At 38.8% G+C, this 14,522-nt stretch overlaps 4 protein-coding genes across 4 annotated transcripts in view; 1 reads left to right on the top strand and 3 right to left on the bottom strand.

Annotated features, from left to right (window-relative positions):
- LOC108888406 (solute carrier organic anion transporter family member 1C1) overlaps nucleotides 1-2,100 on the top strand; it is a 30,120-nt gene extending 28,020 nt beyond the window's left edge. Inside the window, exon 15 of the mRNA XM_018684393.2 lies at nucleotides 449-2,100. Coding sequence (XP_018539909.1) covers nucleotides 449-686 — 238 coding nt within the window. The 3' untranslated portion in view covers nucleotides 687-2,100. The remainder of the gene's footprint in view (nucleotides 1-448) is intronic.
- A 667-nt stretch (nucleotides 2,101-2,767) lies between these two features.
- Nucleotides 2,768-6,469, bottom strand: bcap29 (B cell receptor associated protein 29). The gene is made up of 8 exons (XM_018684395.2): nucleotides 6,369-6,469; nucleotides 5,702-5,808; nucleotides 5,437-5,537; nucleotides 5,068-5,215; nucleotides 4,848-4,983; nucleotides 4,599-4,701; nucleotides 4,348-4,448; nucleotides 2,768-4,013 (listed from the first exon to the last, which is right to left on the bottom strand). Exons 2-8 carry the CDS (start codon nucleotides 5,791-5,793, stop codon nucleotides 3,978-3,980), a joined length of 717 nt encoding a protein of 238 aa, XP_018539911.1. The 5' UTR covers nucleotides 5,794-5,808; nucleotides 6,369-6,469; the 3' UTR covers nucleotides 2,768-3,977.
- Nucleotides 6,470-7,825: 1,356 nt separating this feature from the next.
- On the bottom strand, nucleotides 7,826-10,340 carry dus4l (dihydrouridine synthase 4-like (S. cerevisiae)). Its single transcript, XM_018684386.2, has 6 exons — nucleotides 9,998-10,340; nucleotides 9,638-9,759; nucleotides 9,353-9,470; nucleotides 8,981-9,103; nucleotides 8,271-8,497; nucleotides 7,826-8,163 (listed from the first exon to the last, which is right to left on the bottom strand). Exons 1-6 carry the CDS (start codon nucleotides 10,087-10,089, stop codon nucleotides 7,898-7,900), a joined length of 948 nt encoding a protein of 315 aa, XP_018539902.1. The 5' UTR covers nucleotides 10,090-10,340; the 3' UTR covers nucleotides 7,826-7,897.
- A 1,163-nt stretch (nucleotides 10,341-11,503) lies between these two features.
- rflnb (refilin B) lies at nucleotides 11,504-14,465 on the bottom strand. Its single transcript, XM_018684387.2, has 3 exons — nucleotides 13,848-14,465; nucleotides 13,233-13,327; nucleotides 11,504-12,961 (listed from the first exon to the last, which is right to left on the bottom strand). The coding sequence occupies exons 1-3, from the start codon at nucleotides 14,043-14,045 to the stop codon at nucleotides 12,643-12,645; spliced, it is 612 nt and encodes a 203-aa protein (XP_018539903.1). The 5' UTR covers nucleotides 14,046-14,465; the 3' UTR covers nucleotides 11,504-12,642.
- Nucleotides 14,466-14,522: the final 57 nt, after the last annotated feature.

Below are 14,522 nucleotides of genomic sequence, written 5' to 3'. Positions count from 1 at the left end.
ACCACCTGATTGCCGCCATTTGCTGCACTCCTTCTCTGAGTCATATCTCTGTGAAATCTAAACACACAAACTCGATACACATGAAGTTCGGATTCAGTGCAACTTGCGCTTCCAGGGGGATGTCATTATGGACTACTATGGACTCTTCCATAACCAATAAACGTTTATAATTCTGCTTAGAAATCACACAAAAGATTTTCTTTAAAATGCCAGAATCTGACTTAAGAATCATCACATTTTTAAATTATCTTCTGTATTAAGGTAATAAGGTGATAGTTGTCTGTACATCCAATTTGTTGCTCATTTACTAGCAACGGATAGCTTAATCAGTATAGCTTTAAATTAATAAATGTCAATTAATAAATAAATAATTTAATAAACCAGTTATTGCAACAGAGCCACTGTGGCATCCATCAACCTATATTTTTTTATGCCCCATGCTTTTCAGGATTGCATACCTGGGCCTGACCCTGAGCCTGCGGACTGTCTCATTCGTTATTTGCATCCCGGGCTTCATTCTGCTTAGTCGACAGCTGAAGAAGGAGGAAAGAAACGCCATTCACGGAGCTCTGTCCAATGGCGGAGCAGAGCTCGAGGCACTCAGGAAGGAAGAGTTTGTGATTTCGAATTCCGACCAATTACAACAAACGTCAGATAACAGCACAGACAGGGAGACACGGCTGTGACAGATCCATCAGAATTGACACCCTTTGTCCCTTTTACACACACCACAGATGAACAAATACTATCATATATATATACACATACACACACACACACCTACAGTATTTACAGACTGATACTGTAAATATGCGCACACCCTCACAAACAAATGAGATTTGCAGGGAATCATGTGTTGTATCTGATTATCTCATATAAAGCATAAATTCTATATTTGTACTACTGGACCTGTGAAGGCTTTGTGAATTTGACAGAAATTTGATATAACTGAAATATTTCTTGAATGTACATGCTGTTTTTTTTCTTTACAAAGAAAACAATATTTTTCTGTTTTAACGGTGGCACAAGAGATAAGATGGGAAATGTGACTTGTACAGACTACTGCAAAAACAGTTATAATTCTGAACACCAGCACTTATTAAGCTGCCTCTTTGGATTTTTCTTTCAAATTAAGTTTTTCCTCCTGACCTGAACCCAGTGTTACTGAAGAAAAGTGGCCTTAAAAACCAAAGGCATGACATTAAATTTAAACAAAAATAATAATAAAACACGAGGAAAATTAGTACTTCAAAGAGACAGGAAGGGAGGGTTTTTTTTAAATGAATTTTGAATAGAAAAGATAAGCAAAAATACATGTTTGAACATGTATTTCAGTAACTTTTAAGAGGGCTTGGCTGTTGTTGATTTGACATCTGTGCCTCATTCACTCAACAGTTACCTCCAAATCATGTGTGTCATGTCTTGCTGATAGTAGAGAGCAACTGTAGGTTACACTTTCAGATAGACTTTCTAATTTTGCTTTCTGTCTTTACATTCATTTAGGGAAAAAAAAAGTTTCATTTCTTACTGAATCTAAAACTTACTTACTGTCTCTTACTTTAAGCCCAAAATTAGGTTTCTTACAGTTTGTGTTGTGTGCTTTCTGGATGTGAACTTGTTCCTTTGGTATTCATACTCTCTAAAAATGGAAATTGTATTTTAGTGAGATCTGCTTACAGGTTGGTCTAATGGAGACTGCTCTGATTTCAATATCAATGACAGCCACAAGGAGGCAGTACCATATCTTTATGTGGTTTTATTGAGTAAGCAGTCAACTAAACTTGTTAACACTCATAATTAGGATTAGACTGAATTTGCTTCATGGGCCTCTGCGGGCTCTGGGAATTAAATAACCATTGTTGTTTGAAACAGATGGCTGAGGTGAATGCCTGCCCTTGTGTCTGGTGGTTGCCATGTGTTGTGCCTTTTTGAAGAGGCAGTATTTGTACACTGATAAAAGATATGCTGTAGGCTCTCCCAGTTTTTAGGCGAACAACCTCACTGTGTGGGGAGTGTCACCACAAAGTGTGTATTTGTATTGCTGATGTGTAAAAGCTCTGCCTCTGCATCTCCAGCCATTGGTATATACAAAATGTTTCACTGGTCAGTCTGTTTTTATTTCATGATGTTTTATTTATCTGTGTATTTTTGCACATGTATGAACTCCTGTGCCAAAACCCACAAACAGAAATAGTATGGTCAATTCTCAGCTTTTTCTTATCAATTTTTCTTCTTATAAACAGCTTCACCCCAAAATCAGGACCCATTCCCATGTAATCTGACAAAATTACTTCAAAAAAGCGAAATCAATCCAATAGCTGCTGTATCTCAAGACAACTGTTTAAAAAAAAAAACAAAAAAACTTTTGTCTTTGTAAATGTATAATATGTTATTATTTTGTATAATTTTATGTCCAAAATGGATTATGTACCATTTTTGCCAACAGACGGTATGTGGTGACTGTATTGTCTTTTGAATTCAGGTTCAGTTTTCAGGCACAGGTGGTCACAAGTGCAGACTCTGAGAGGAGCAGTGACAGGTATAAAGAAAGGAAGTCATTATCTCAATAATGTAAGGCATTTACTTGCATTAAAGAAATCAGAATGTAAATAATTTTCTTGGATTATTTTTGTAAAATTTCAAAGAATATCTTAAATGTAATACTAAAATAAAACTTTTAATATCCAATCAAATGATGCATTGGTGTTACTTATTTATTCAAGGTGCTTAATTAAGTTCATGTTTAAAGACTCTAAGACCCCCAGGATAGAGAAAGAGATCTTTATTAAACAAAATTTGCTGCATCCACCTACAAGGCACTTCATTCTGATTTCTGTCTATAACAAAAATATAAGAACACAACTTGAATAGGCAGTGTTGCAATTTTATGACCTGAAACGTAAATGTGGTAAGCCCATGCAATAACCACTCTAGCAAAAACAACCAGGAAACCTTGAAGCAACTGGTGATTACAATCACAGCTCCTCTTTCACAGTAGCATAGCTCTGTCTGGATAACGGAAATATAAGAAAAACATACAGCCCCTTTTCATACAGAGCCATCGCCACTGTAATCGATGCTCTAACCCAAAAATAAACACTTGAAACACACAGTGCAGCAAATACAAAGGAATCTGTGGCCAAGAAACATGAATTATTTTATTTTATGCCTAAATTAAGACCATAAATGATTACGTTTTCTATCCCTATAGATATTCTGTTTTATTTATACCCACAGGTATGTTACGAAAAGTTAAAATTCCTCCTAAATTAAAATTAAGAAGGAAGCCAAAAGAAAGATGAAAAACACTTAGGTGCTGGATGCTGAAATCTCTAATGATTACCACCACAACCACTTAAGTACAGAACATTAACTGGAATACAACAAACCTCATGAAGATGATTTGTTTATGTGCAACTGCACATGCAAACTATATCTGCACAGTCATGCAAGTGCAGGCTGAATTTACACATTGTATTAAGCTCAGAGTGGGTGCAGCAAGTGTCCCTGCTACAGATGGAAATAAAGAAGCAAATCTTCAGTATCAAAATACATTCATAGCTGTTTGCCACAGTAATAGAGTGCTTATTTCTTTAACATATTAAGTGCTCTGTGATCAAAGCTGGATTGAACTGAATTTTTCCCCAATTACCTTGCACAAATAATCTGCCTGATAAAGTGTAAACTTGGAAAAAACAATCCTCTTAGTCACACTGCGCCAGGCAGAAACAGGAAACCATCAAATATTACTCATTCCATTTAAGCCAGTCTGTGGCCAATAGAAATTCCCCTCCATGCTTTAAAACCATTACTGATATCTGCCAAAAGTCTGCATTTCCGAGGAGCCAATCCTGGTCTTGTGATATGAATTGTGACACAAGGTGTTATATGAAGGTAAAGCATGTGTTGCAGTGGCTTTCTCGTGACTAGGCTAAATTGCTGGGTAAACACTCACACCTTTTAACATTTTACAATAACTAGTCGTCCTTTTTGCTTCCACTATCTTGAAGATTCTGAAAGGACAAAAAAATTAAAAGTAAATGTCAGATAATATGTTGTTATTTTCTATTGTATTCTCTTATATTAGAGTAGATTAGGTTATTTTAGGCCATATAAATGCATTGAGGGTTTAAATCTAAATTTACTAAAGTTACACAACGCCTACACGTTTCTTTGAGATCCTGTGGATCAGTGGGAACTGTTATCACTCACTAGTATTAACAGCCTTTGTTGTCAGTGTCTCAACTTTAAAAAATAGGCCCCTGCACTTTTCACTTGACTGACTGTATCTAAATAGTGAATGGCCCAAAAAGTCATTATCCTGCCATGTTTAGGACTTAGCATTACCTGGAGCTCCTGATGTTCTTTCAGCAGTCTGTCGTACTCCCTGGCCAGGCCCTCTGTCTGCTTCTTCATTACATCCGCCTCTGACTGGGACTTCGTCAGGGCTGGAGAGGAAACAATCACACATCAGCACAGAGCGTCCTCGTCATCTTCACATACTAGATGTGGCAAGTTTTAAAGTCTACAGTTCTTACATCGATTTTCTCTGGGTTAGAATACAAAAATAATTCTTGCATATGTACATAGATACTAACCAACTTCTGCAGTCTTTAGTTCTTGCTTCAGTTTCTCCACCTCCTTCCTCAACAGCTCCATGCCCTCTGCAGTAGCCTTATCACCCTTCCCTTCCATCAGAGTCTGAAATACATAATCAAATAAAGTTGAAGAACGTGGAATACAGGTCTTTTTCAGCTAATTGTAACTCTGAATCATTAATCTTCTGTGTGTGGGTTCTTATCTAGGGCTATATATGAGATGTCTTTAAGCAGGAGTGTGGAGCCTACCTGTTTCAACAGCTCATTGTCCTCAATGTATTTCTTGGCAGTCTGGTTAGCGTTGTCAGCCTGTACCTGAAGAGCAGCTGTAGATGCAGACACTGATGCCAGCTGGTTAATCAAGGTGATCACTCGCTTCATAACCCTGCAAAATTAACCAGGATTAGAGGAAGGCCTGGTTCAAGGTTAAGATTTGGGGCCACATCAGTATATGAAAGCAAAGACTCACAGCCAGAGGAAGACAGCAAAGCCAGAGATGTAGAGGTTCCTCTGGGCTCTAAAAAGCTTCATGTGCAGGTGGTCAAACATGTTTGGTTGCAGCTTGGCATCTGGGCTGTGTTCTCTATTTGAATACTTTCTCACTTCACGCACAGCATCTGAAGAAAAAGGAGTACGCCATGAGTTCAAACCAGAAAGCTTTGAAATACGACTTTTCTTCTGTGTACCATCTCCACAGAGCTTTCAGTTTTAGGACTTTGTCTACAGTAATACAGTATTCAGTTATAAGAATGACTTATGAGTTAAATATGGCTTCACATTTCATTTGCAGCATCCAATAGCACCCCCAGAACTACTAAACAACTTTAGTTTTACTTACCAAGGAAGAGAACGATAAGTACTATGATCATCGTAAGAAACACTTTGTTCCAGAACCTCGCCATGAAGCCCCAGATCCTCAGCTGGAAAATACTTTGCCACCTGCAACCACACATTCAAAAAGCATTTACAGACAGGCATTATGTAACAGGTCTCTCCTCTAGACAATGTACAAGCACTGTGTTCTGCAGTATCACTTCAAATGTTTTGTTTGAGGTAATACAAACCTGACACCCACAATATGATTTTGAGCAACTTTAACCTACCTCCTGGCAGAGATGAAGGGCACACAGAGGATAAGAATCACGCCAATCTCTGCATAGAGAAAGAGGGCCACAGCAGTCCATTGCAATGTCATCTCTGCTGAGGGCCTCTGAAGACAATTGGAGAAAGATAGAAATGAAACCTTACAGGATAACAGGTGAGACGGGAGGTTTGACCTGCCTCTCTGACAAAAAAAAACCTATGAAGTACTAAAAGCTCAGTGAGTACATTAGGGAGGTTTAGCTAGCTAGCCCGTCTGGCTTTTCCTCCACTTTGACAACAATACAACCTCTGTTGAAATTTTAGAAGTTAAGCTTCTTAGTCACCCAGTTCACATACCTTAACGTAAACCCACAGAGGCTGAAGTTAGCCCTGTCAAACTCACATTACTATAGCCTACTTACAGATACAGTTACAGCGCAACACCCGAAATATAAACTTAGGCTCTTGGAAAATATTTCTCCCTTCCCTTCATTCATCTTCTGTCCATGTTCAAAATAATAAACCCAACGCTCCACTGACTAAAGCTATTTCCTTTTACTACAAGCTAACGCTAACCAGACAGTGACGACTTAGAAAGCTGACTAGCTAGTTAAACATCTTTAAAACGGTAATAAGGTAAGTGTCCAAATTCATGTCACAATTCAGGCATAAAGATACACAACTTACCGAAAATAAGAGGGAAACTTTTCTTTCCTTCTGGAATCAACCAAAGTTTGTCTGCCTGTTTGTCTTCCTGTTCCAGCCAGCTAATCCAAAAACGTCGCATCCGGTCGTATTTTTCAAAATAAAACCAATATACGTGTCTTGTAAAATTTTATCAATTTAATTTCCATTGCCATGTTGATATAAACCATTAATATGGATGAGAATTTGCCAGTTTTTATTAAATGGTTTAGTGTTGACTTTCAGTGTCTGTTCTTACGTTTGTCTGGGCACCACCTCTTTTACACATGGATCCAGATCCAGGACACACATTTTGATTTTACTTTGAAAGCAAAATCACATACTTCCGGTCTTTTTCTGTTTCTGTTACACTCAATTTAAAAAACAAAACAAAAAACGAATTTACATTGAACAATGTAAGTGATCAGTTTGGCTTATTACTGATTTACACTATGTTGGCAGTTTATAAGGAATTTCTACCTAAAATTAATGCAGTCTAATACAAGACTTGTAATAGATCCTACCTTTGTGTTGCTTGCAATGTTCAGTTTGTGTTGAAACAGTTTTTTAATGGGTGTCGTTTCTACTGTTTTGTCCACATCATTTATATCAGTCAGGGTGAGTCAAATGACAGAAACACCTCTCTGTATAATGCAATACAGCTCAACAATACAAACTACAACCTCTCAAAATGTTCATACAGTGTAACTGGAGTACCATTTTAAATTTTGTGGTATTATTTTTGAATGAAATTTGTCCACCAATTATTTGTTCAGTGTACATTTTAATGCAATTCTAGAGTCTAGGTTCAGTGTTGGATCAACCAATCCTGGCTGTTTGTACAGCTGGCAGCTCTCATTGTGCAATCATTATGTCAAACATACTGTGTATCCCATTAACTCTACAGTAAATATTGTGCTACTATTACATAATTATTTTATTTCTATTTCTGATTACAATACAGTTAACTGATGCAATTTAAGACTCAAATGTATATCAAGACAGAGGAAATGCAGTTTCCTCCTTCCTTCCTTCCTTATTTTAGTTGATACAGAGCAGTAGATGTGCACAAATTGTAATGCATTCCTGGCTTGTCCCCTACATCCCTGTCAATGTAACAAATTCTACAAAATATATCTATTTCACATCCATAAAAGACACACCAAACTCCAACACTATATTCCTCTACTGCACATTTCAGTGTTTTAAAGTCTTTAAAGAAATACAAGCATCAGAATTTTAGTCAGGAGTCAGGAGATTTTTAGTCATATTTGATGACGATTTTGAGATTGTATCACATACTGAGTGAGAAGCAAAAGATCTCAAGCCTCGGTATATACACACTGTTCAAGACAAGCAAGAGCAATAACTAGATATTCTGTTTAATTAGCTCTGTGATTACTATTTATTTAAGGCTTGACTGGAGAAAATGTAGCAGTGAAGAAGGCAGACATCAGTAATAAAACTATAGCTTTTCAATTTTATTTGGCACAAAAAAAAGATAAAATCAGATACATCACATTTCAATATAATCATGTTCCCACATCTTGTACTGACCCGTATGTGTTCTGGAGGTAATCTATTACAGCTGAGGTACTGCTTAGAGAATTGAATATTTTTCTCTCAGGCTGGGAGCTAACTCTCTCCAGCATGTAGATAAGATGGTGATGGAAGCAAGTGAATGGAGTGCCCTGCTCTACAGAGATGTCTATCCAGTCCCATATACACTCCAAGGGAGTATCATCATAGCCAGCGAACATGGCAGGGTTTGCAAGCAACCCCCGTGCAGCCATCACACCTAATAAGCAAATCCAAACAAACAAGAAGTTTACAAATTAGAAAGGAATATTGTCTTTTATGCAGTTGACAAACGTATTTATGCACTCTTGCAGAAAACAAACCTACCATCGACACCAGTAAGCTGGTGAGTGGATTCCACATCACGGAGGTACTTTATGTCCCCATTAGCAATGACAGGTACCGATACACTGTCTTTGATTGTCTTTATGGCATCATAATGGACTGGCTGGTGGCGTTCTTCTGTTGTACGGCCATGGACTGTTATCCATGACACACCAGCTGATTCGGCCTTCTGGCACAGATCAACTGTTTGCCTCAGGTCCTTGTGAATTCTGTGGATGATGTTAATTTCTTTAATATTACATCATTAATATTTATCATCAAATATTGATTGAAATAACATTTATTCTGACACATGCAACACTTTTTTTTAAACCAGGTACAGAATTATGTACAACCTAACTGAATTTTTGAGGCAGATATGGATGTTGCTTAGGAGAGGTTTAAAAAAATCTGAAAATAATCTTGAACAACATCCCTCAGCATTTTTGTTTGTTTGTTTGTATGTTTTTTAAACTGTGACCAATAATACTAACCAGAACATTTTAAATTTTGTCAGTGTGCTGTAGTGGATAAACTATGTAATGGTGATGCTGTTTCTAAATTACATTAAACCTAGTTCATGATTTCTGTCTTGCAGTTTCTTGTTGCTTATCGGTCAACATACACAGATATATCTGCAGTAGGCTAACACTGACCTCACATATGTACCAGTCCATCTCTATCATAATTTCAAACTGGTCCAGGTTTCTTACCTTATCTTGATGGACGCTGTATAGTTTGGATTGTCCACTTGGTTTCTGACATGTCTGACCATGTCTTTCACAAGTTCAGGCTTGTTGATGAGGCATGCACCATATCCAGCTGACATAGCCCATCTGAAAACACAACAGCTAAGCTAATCAAACAACTTAGACAAAAATTCTGTCTGTCTATCCAGGGAAAACTTAATCAGTGTTCAAAACAACAGGGATGAAAACAGAAACATACAATTTGCCATTAAAAAATAATAAGTCAAACAAACTGTGAGCATTTGAGACTCTTTGAAATCAAAATGCTGAAATAACAGAGTAATAAAGAATGACTGGAGGCCAAAACATATCTGGGCCTACTGTCAGTAGTTGCACCTCTGGGGACAGCCACAGTTGAGGTCCACTCCATCTGAAAAAGGTGCAACCACACAAGCTGCATCAGCCAGAGTCTGTGCATCATGAGCAGCAAACTGCACTATCAGGGGCCGGTCACCTGAGAAGGAAAGGGAAAAATCAAACAATGGAAATAAAACTTGCTAATGGCAACAAAACCCATTCATCATGTGGCAAGACTGACATCCTTGTGAAAAGATGTGATACATTAGAAAAGGCGAAGCAGCCAGATACTATTGTAACTTATATTAAAATGTTGCTACTCACCCTCATTGGTGGTGAATTCACTGTCTCTGGCTTTGACAGATCGCATGAAGTCAGCAGCAACTATCATTGGTGTGAAGCAGATGTCGCAATTGTACTTCCTCACCAAGGACCTAAATGCAAGCCTAGGGAAAAGAGACTTCATTTAGCACAGTACCAACAAACTGAACACAGAATAAAAGGCTGCTGCAAGTACAGAACAGTATGCCTCGGGTTTAAGGCAGAAGAGCAGAACACTTGTTGAAATACTTGAGGACAAAGAATGTTTTAAGTTACAAGCATCTGAAGTGATTTCCCCCTTGACTGCGGTTAAGTTCAGCAGAAATAAGGAAATTAACGCTATTACAGAGCGAAATCACTTACTTTGAATATCGAACCATCGGTGCACATATTTTCAGGACTTTCCCCTTTTCAAACATGTCCATAATACTGGTGTTTCCATTGCAAGTCTTCATTCTTCTCAAGTGGCACCGTTAGCCAGCTAGCACAACAAGCTAACTAGCTCAATACCTAAGAGTCGAGTAGAGTTAAAGGATAGGTTCTGTCGACTGACGTCTATTTCATTGTTTCAAAGACGAGAACAAACTAGTTATGCAACATAAACCCCCACACTGGCAGACACTGATACATAGATAGAACTATATTAGGAACAATATAAAACAACGATGTCTCAGTCCACCATGCGGGGAAAAATGTGGGCGTGTGTTTACGTCCTCTTACGTCATATAACCCAATGTTTATGTATTTTATTTCATTCATTTTTTACAACACATTCAAAATATCCACCATCCAGTGTAATTAGTTTAGGTTTTACAAGATATTGATCTTTTTAAATTTAAGTTTTTAATGTATTTTTTATGTATTTTTGTTTGTTTGTTTCAAAAAATGTCGACGTTGGATGTCACAATGCCGCGTTCAGGTTCTGCCGGGAAAAAAACACCTCTTAAACTTAAAAATCACTAAAGAATTAAAATAACCTGCTGAAAAGGTGGTCATAATTCATTCACAGGCATAATTTCAGTGTCTTCTGGTTTGATTTATAATATATTTAAGTTAGATTTTTTACTTTTAGAGGAGCAAAGGATTTATTTTCAGACATTTAACTTTAGGATCTTCATTGTGGGTGCAATTAAGGACACTGTAAAGAAAAAATAAAACTGATCTTATATCATTAATTCAATTCTAGATGGAAAATATGCCATGAGGTATGCCTATACATACAGAACATGCATAACTATAACATGATAATAGAAGGCAAGGTGAAGTATTTTTCAATGTATCAGTTCAGTACTTTATTGGTCATGAAAAGTAGCTCCATCAGTGCAACACTGCAGGGCTACAGTACTAAAAGATAGAAAAAAGCAAATAGAAGCTAAGCCACTAGTGGAATAAGCACTAATACACCTTTTTACACCTGAAGCCATCATACTGGTTATAAAACTACAGACAAATAATTAACTGGAAGTAATATTAAATTTGTGGGCACCATTTTGATACTGGTAACAATTGTATGTTATCTTAATTATCCTCATCTTCCAATGTGTAACCTTGCTCTGGAATCGTGCACTTCCCCTCTTGGGCCACAGGAGGGCAGAGAAGCAGCATGATTTTATAAGACATCTCTCCATGCGCTGAGTCTTAAAGGGATAATTCACCCAAAATAAAAGTCCATTTCAGTGTTCCTATTTGACCAGATTGGGAGGGGAGAAAAGAAAATCACGTTTCTTGATCACCCATTTTATAATACATGCAATTCCTGTGTTCAGTTTGTTTGTGTGTTTATTATTTTGTAAGACTTAATAATGAAAAATATACTCTTCTGTCATCTTTTAAAAAGGACACGGAATACTTCAGAAACTACACAGTTGATGAACTAAGGAACACTTTATTTCAAACTGGCACTATATAAGTGACTAATATCAAAAAGAAGCATCAACAGATACATCAATAAGGCACAAAGGGTATCACAAATACATCCCTTGCCATGACTGTAGAGACACCCGTTCATCAGCTGATAAAATCTCAGATCTTAAAACTTCAACAGAATAAATACAATTTCAATCCAAGTCAAGCCAAAGAAAGTGATAGCAGTGGAATGCAGCTTGTTATTTTCACTAGTAAGCCAGTGAGTGAATATCAAAAATACTATCTACTCTTCAGTAAACTCCACACTCACGATCCATCTACACTACCTACTTTATCAGTTTAAGCTTACACATCACAATGAACAGAGAAGTTCCCTTAATCTACCAACATTTACATAATACATTATGAACTGTAGCCATAAACAGTGGCCAGAGGAAAGGCTTGGGGAGAGCTTAGCTTGTGTTACGGTGTGCAGAATACACAATACCCTGTGAGGAAACAAAACACGTGTTAAGTATTTTCACCACATCCTTTGTACAGTGTGGATAAGTTAGTGATTTCTTAGCATGCACCCAAACTCCAGCACCATATTTATTTGCCTCTCCTTTCCCTTACATACTAGTCCCTTTGAACCATATCCTAAGTTAGCAGTTCTAAAAAGGTATTCTTCTCTTTGACAAATTCTATGAACAGAGACAGGCCTTGTTCAAATTTAAATCCAATCACTCTGCATGGTTGACCAACTTGATGAGATGTGAGGAGAGTGACTTTGCTGAGGGCAAGTACGTATTCTTCCCATCTCGGCCAATGTAAGTCAGTTCTGCAGCCAATAAAAACAAACGACTATGCCTCTAGAAACTTTTCAACAAGTTACAAGCTGAAGCGCTTAATTAAATATCTACGCCAATGTGCAGTTTCATTCATTGGCAGGTATATACACTTATCATACGTAAGGCATCTCTGCTATCTGTAACATCAAAGCACAGATGCTTCCTGTCCACAGCTTGGGAAAGGTACTTATAAGGATAACAGGCTACAAAACTGTAAAAAAGACAACACAGCAGGTCAGTGGCAGCCAGCCTTAGGGGAGCCACAGCATAGGGACTGCCTTTGTGTATCCCCAGCCACCTGCCCACCCCCTCTCACTGAGGTAGATGTCTGTGGCCAGCTGCCTCCAGCTCCACGCTGGAGAGGAAACGTCTAGATAGACGATGGCAGTCGTAGCTCAGCTCTGTGGTGTAAACAGCGCTGGTTTTCTTGGGGTAGATGATGGTGGTGCTCTTGAAGCGCTGTGGCCGGTGGCGAGGCTGGAAATCCAGCTGTGTTTTGTAGTGGCGCCAGGTGCTGTGGGGCACGGCCATGATAGTCTGCCTGCAGTGTTCAAGACCCTGGCCCCACGGCTGCAGGGCCACATCCTGGATGAAGTGGCGGTCCGAGTTGTAATGGACGGATGAGATGTATCTGTGGAGGAAGGGAAAGTGTAATGATTTTATTTGATGCAGAACAACACAATGACACTAGTCTGCATCCCACCTGCACCAGTTATTCAACACACTACGACGCAGAGTGTGTGCAGAGGTACACACTTGGAAGTTACCAGCCACTTTGGTACGTAATAAACTACTAAAGCCTGCATGTCCTCATGGTGTGCTATTTTTGAAAACCATACATATCTGCACTCCTCCAGCAGGTCTAATGCTGCACAGAACAGGTCATGCAAAAGTCAACCCACCTTATTTCCTTTGGCGGTAATGGATCGAGTGCTATGCCTTCCCCAAAGGACAGTGGGTGCAGCTGTGGGAAAGATCCTGTGGGTAAAACTGGAACCTGCAATGCAAAATAAATACGAAAAATCAACCACACAGTTATCACATTCAGAGCCAATACTGTACATTCTCACTGACACAGTTCAGTGCAGTAGTGACCCACTTTCCTCAATTGGCCAGAACATGCAGCACGTTCTCACAGGGAAGTTTAAATTATTATTGTAAACGAACTTTGACAAATTTTTGGTTTATTTAACTAAAAAACTGGCTCATTGAGAGGGAATGGTGTGATTGACAAACTGCAACAATCTCGGGGCTATCCTCCTGTGTGCAACAATCTGTAATTTGTAGGAAGAACTACACTACAACATGTACTTATGCATTTGTGGAAACTATCAGACAGAGTGAATGTAAATTCCTAGTAGTAGTCCAAGTCTTCCATATCAAATTGCAAGTTATGAAATGTCCTGACATTTAAAAGAAATGCTCAGCTGCAATTTGTGGTCGTTTGCCTCGCTCTAAAGTGAGTTCGCATACTGCTTAAAAATCACAGGATGTAGCGAGAGAGCGGTGCTACCTACCAGGGAGCTCCTTCCCTCGTCCTCTGACACCGGGCTCACGCCCCCGGCTTTATCCGCGGACACGGGCAGAAGCCAGGCGCTGGGGCTCGGGCTCGGGGGTAACCCAGAGTCCGGACTGTCAAGTCCTCTCTCAGCCCTGCAGCTCATATCCAGTGGGTCTCCTTCACATACATTTGGCAAGTTCAACCTGCCAACCATTTCTAGTTAAAAAGTTGCAAAACTCCAGCGAGTAAGACGCAGGTTGCGAAAGAGGAATACTTCCAGGTTTGACTTCTTTGTGTTGTTCTTCTTCGTCCAAGGGGTTTTGTTGTGTTGCAAAAGTCCCACGGTGTTACAGCTAACTTCTTCCCGGACAGCATGAACGGCTGCCCGCTGGAAATACCATCAACCGGGCGGTAATTGAACTCCCCGACCTCCAAACCTTTTGAAAACAACAAAGCAACTGTCCCTTACTTTGGCATTAAAACATATTTAACGCACAGCCCAACTCCGCGGTGAGTGTGTATGAAAAGATGAGAGAAAAGTACATTAACGTCTGGGCAGAGCAAGGAGAGGATGAGAGGAACTCCTTTTGCCCGCGGCTCCTCTTTAAACTTATTTTCCCTCAAAGGGGCCTTCACATCCTCAAATATAGGAGAGGAAACGCCTTTTGAAGCTTTTACTGGCTGCTGATTG

The sequence above is a fragment of the Lates calcarifer genome, linkage group LG21 (genome assembly GCF_001640805.2).
Source record: "Lates calcarifer isolate ASB-BC8 linkage group LG21, TLL_Latcal_v3, whole genome shotgun sequence".
Lineage (NCBI taxonomy): Eukaryota > Metazoa > Chordata > Actinopteri > Centropomidae > Lates > Lates calcarifer.
Note: the sequence above shows the minus strand (reverse complement) of the source record. Positions and strands in the feature narration are given on the sequence as shown.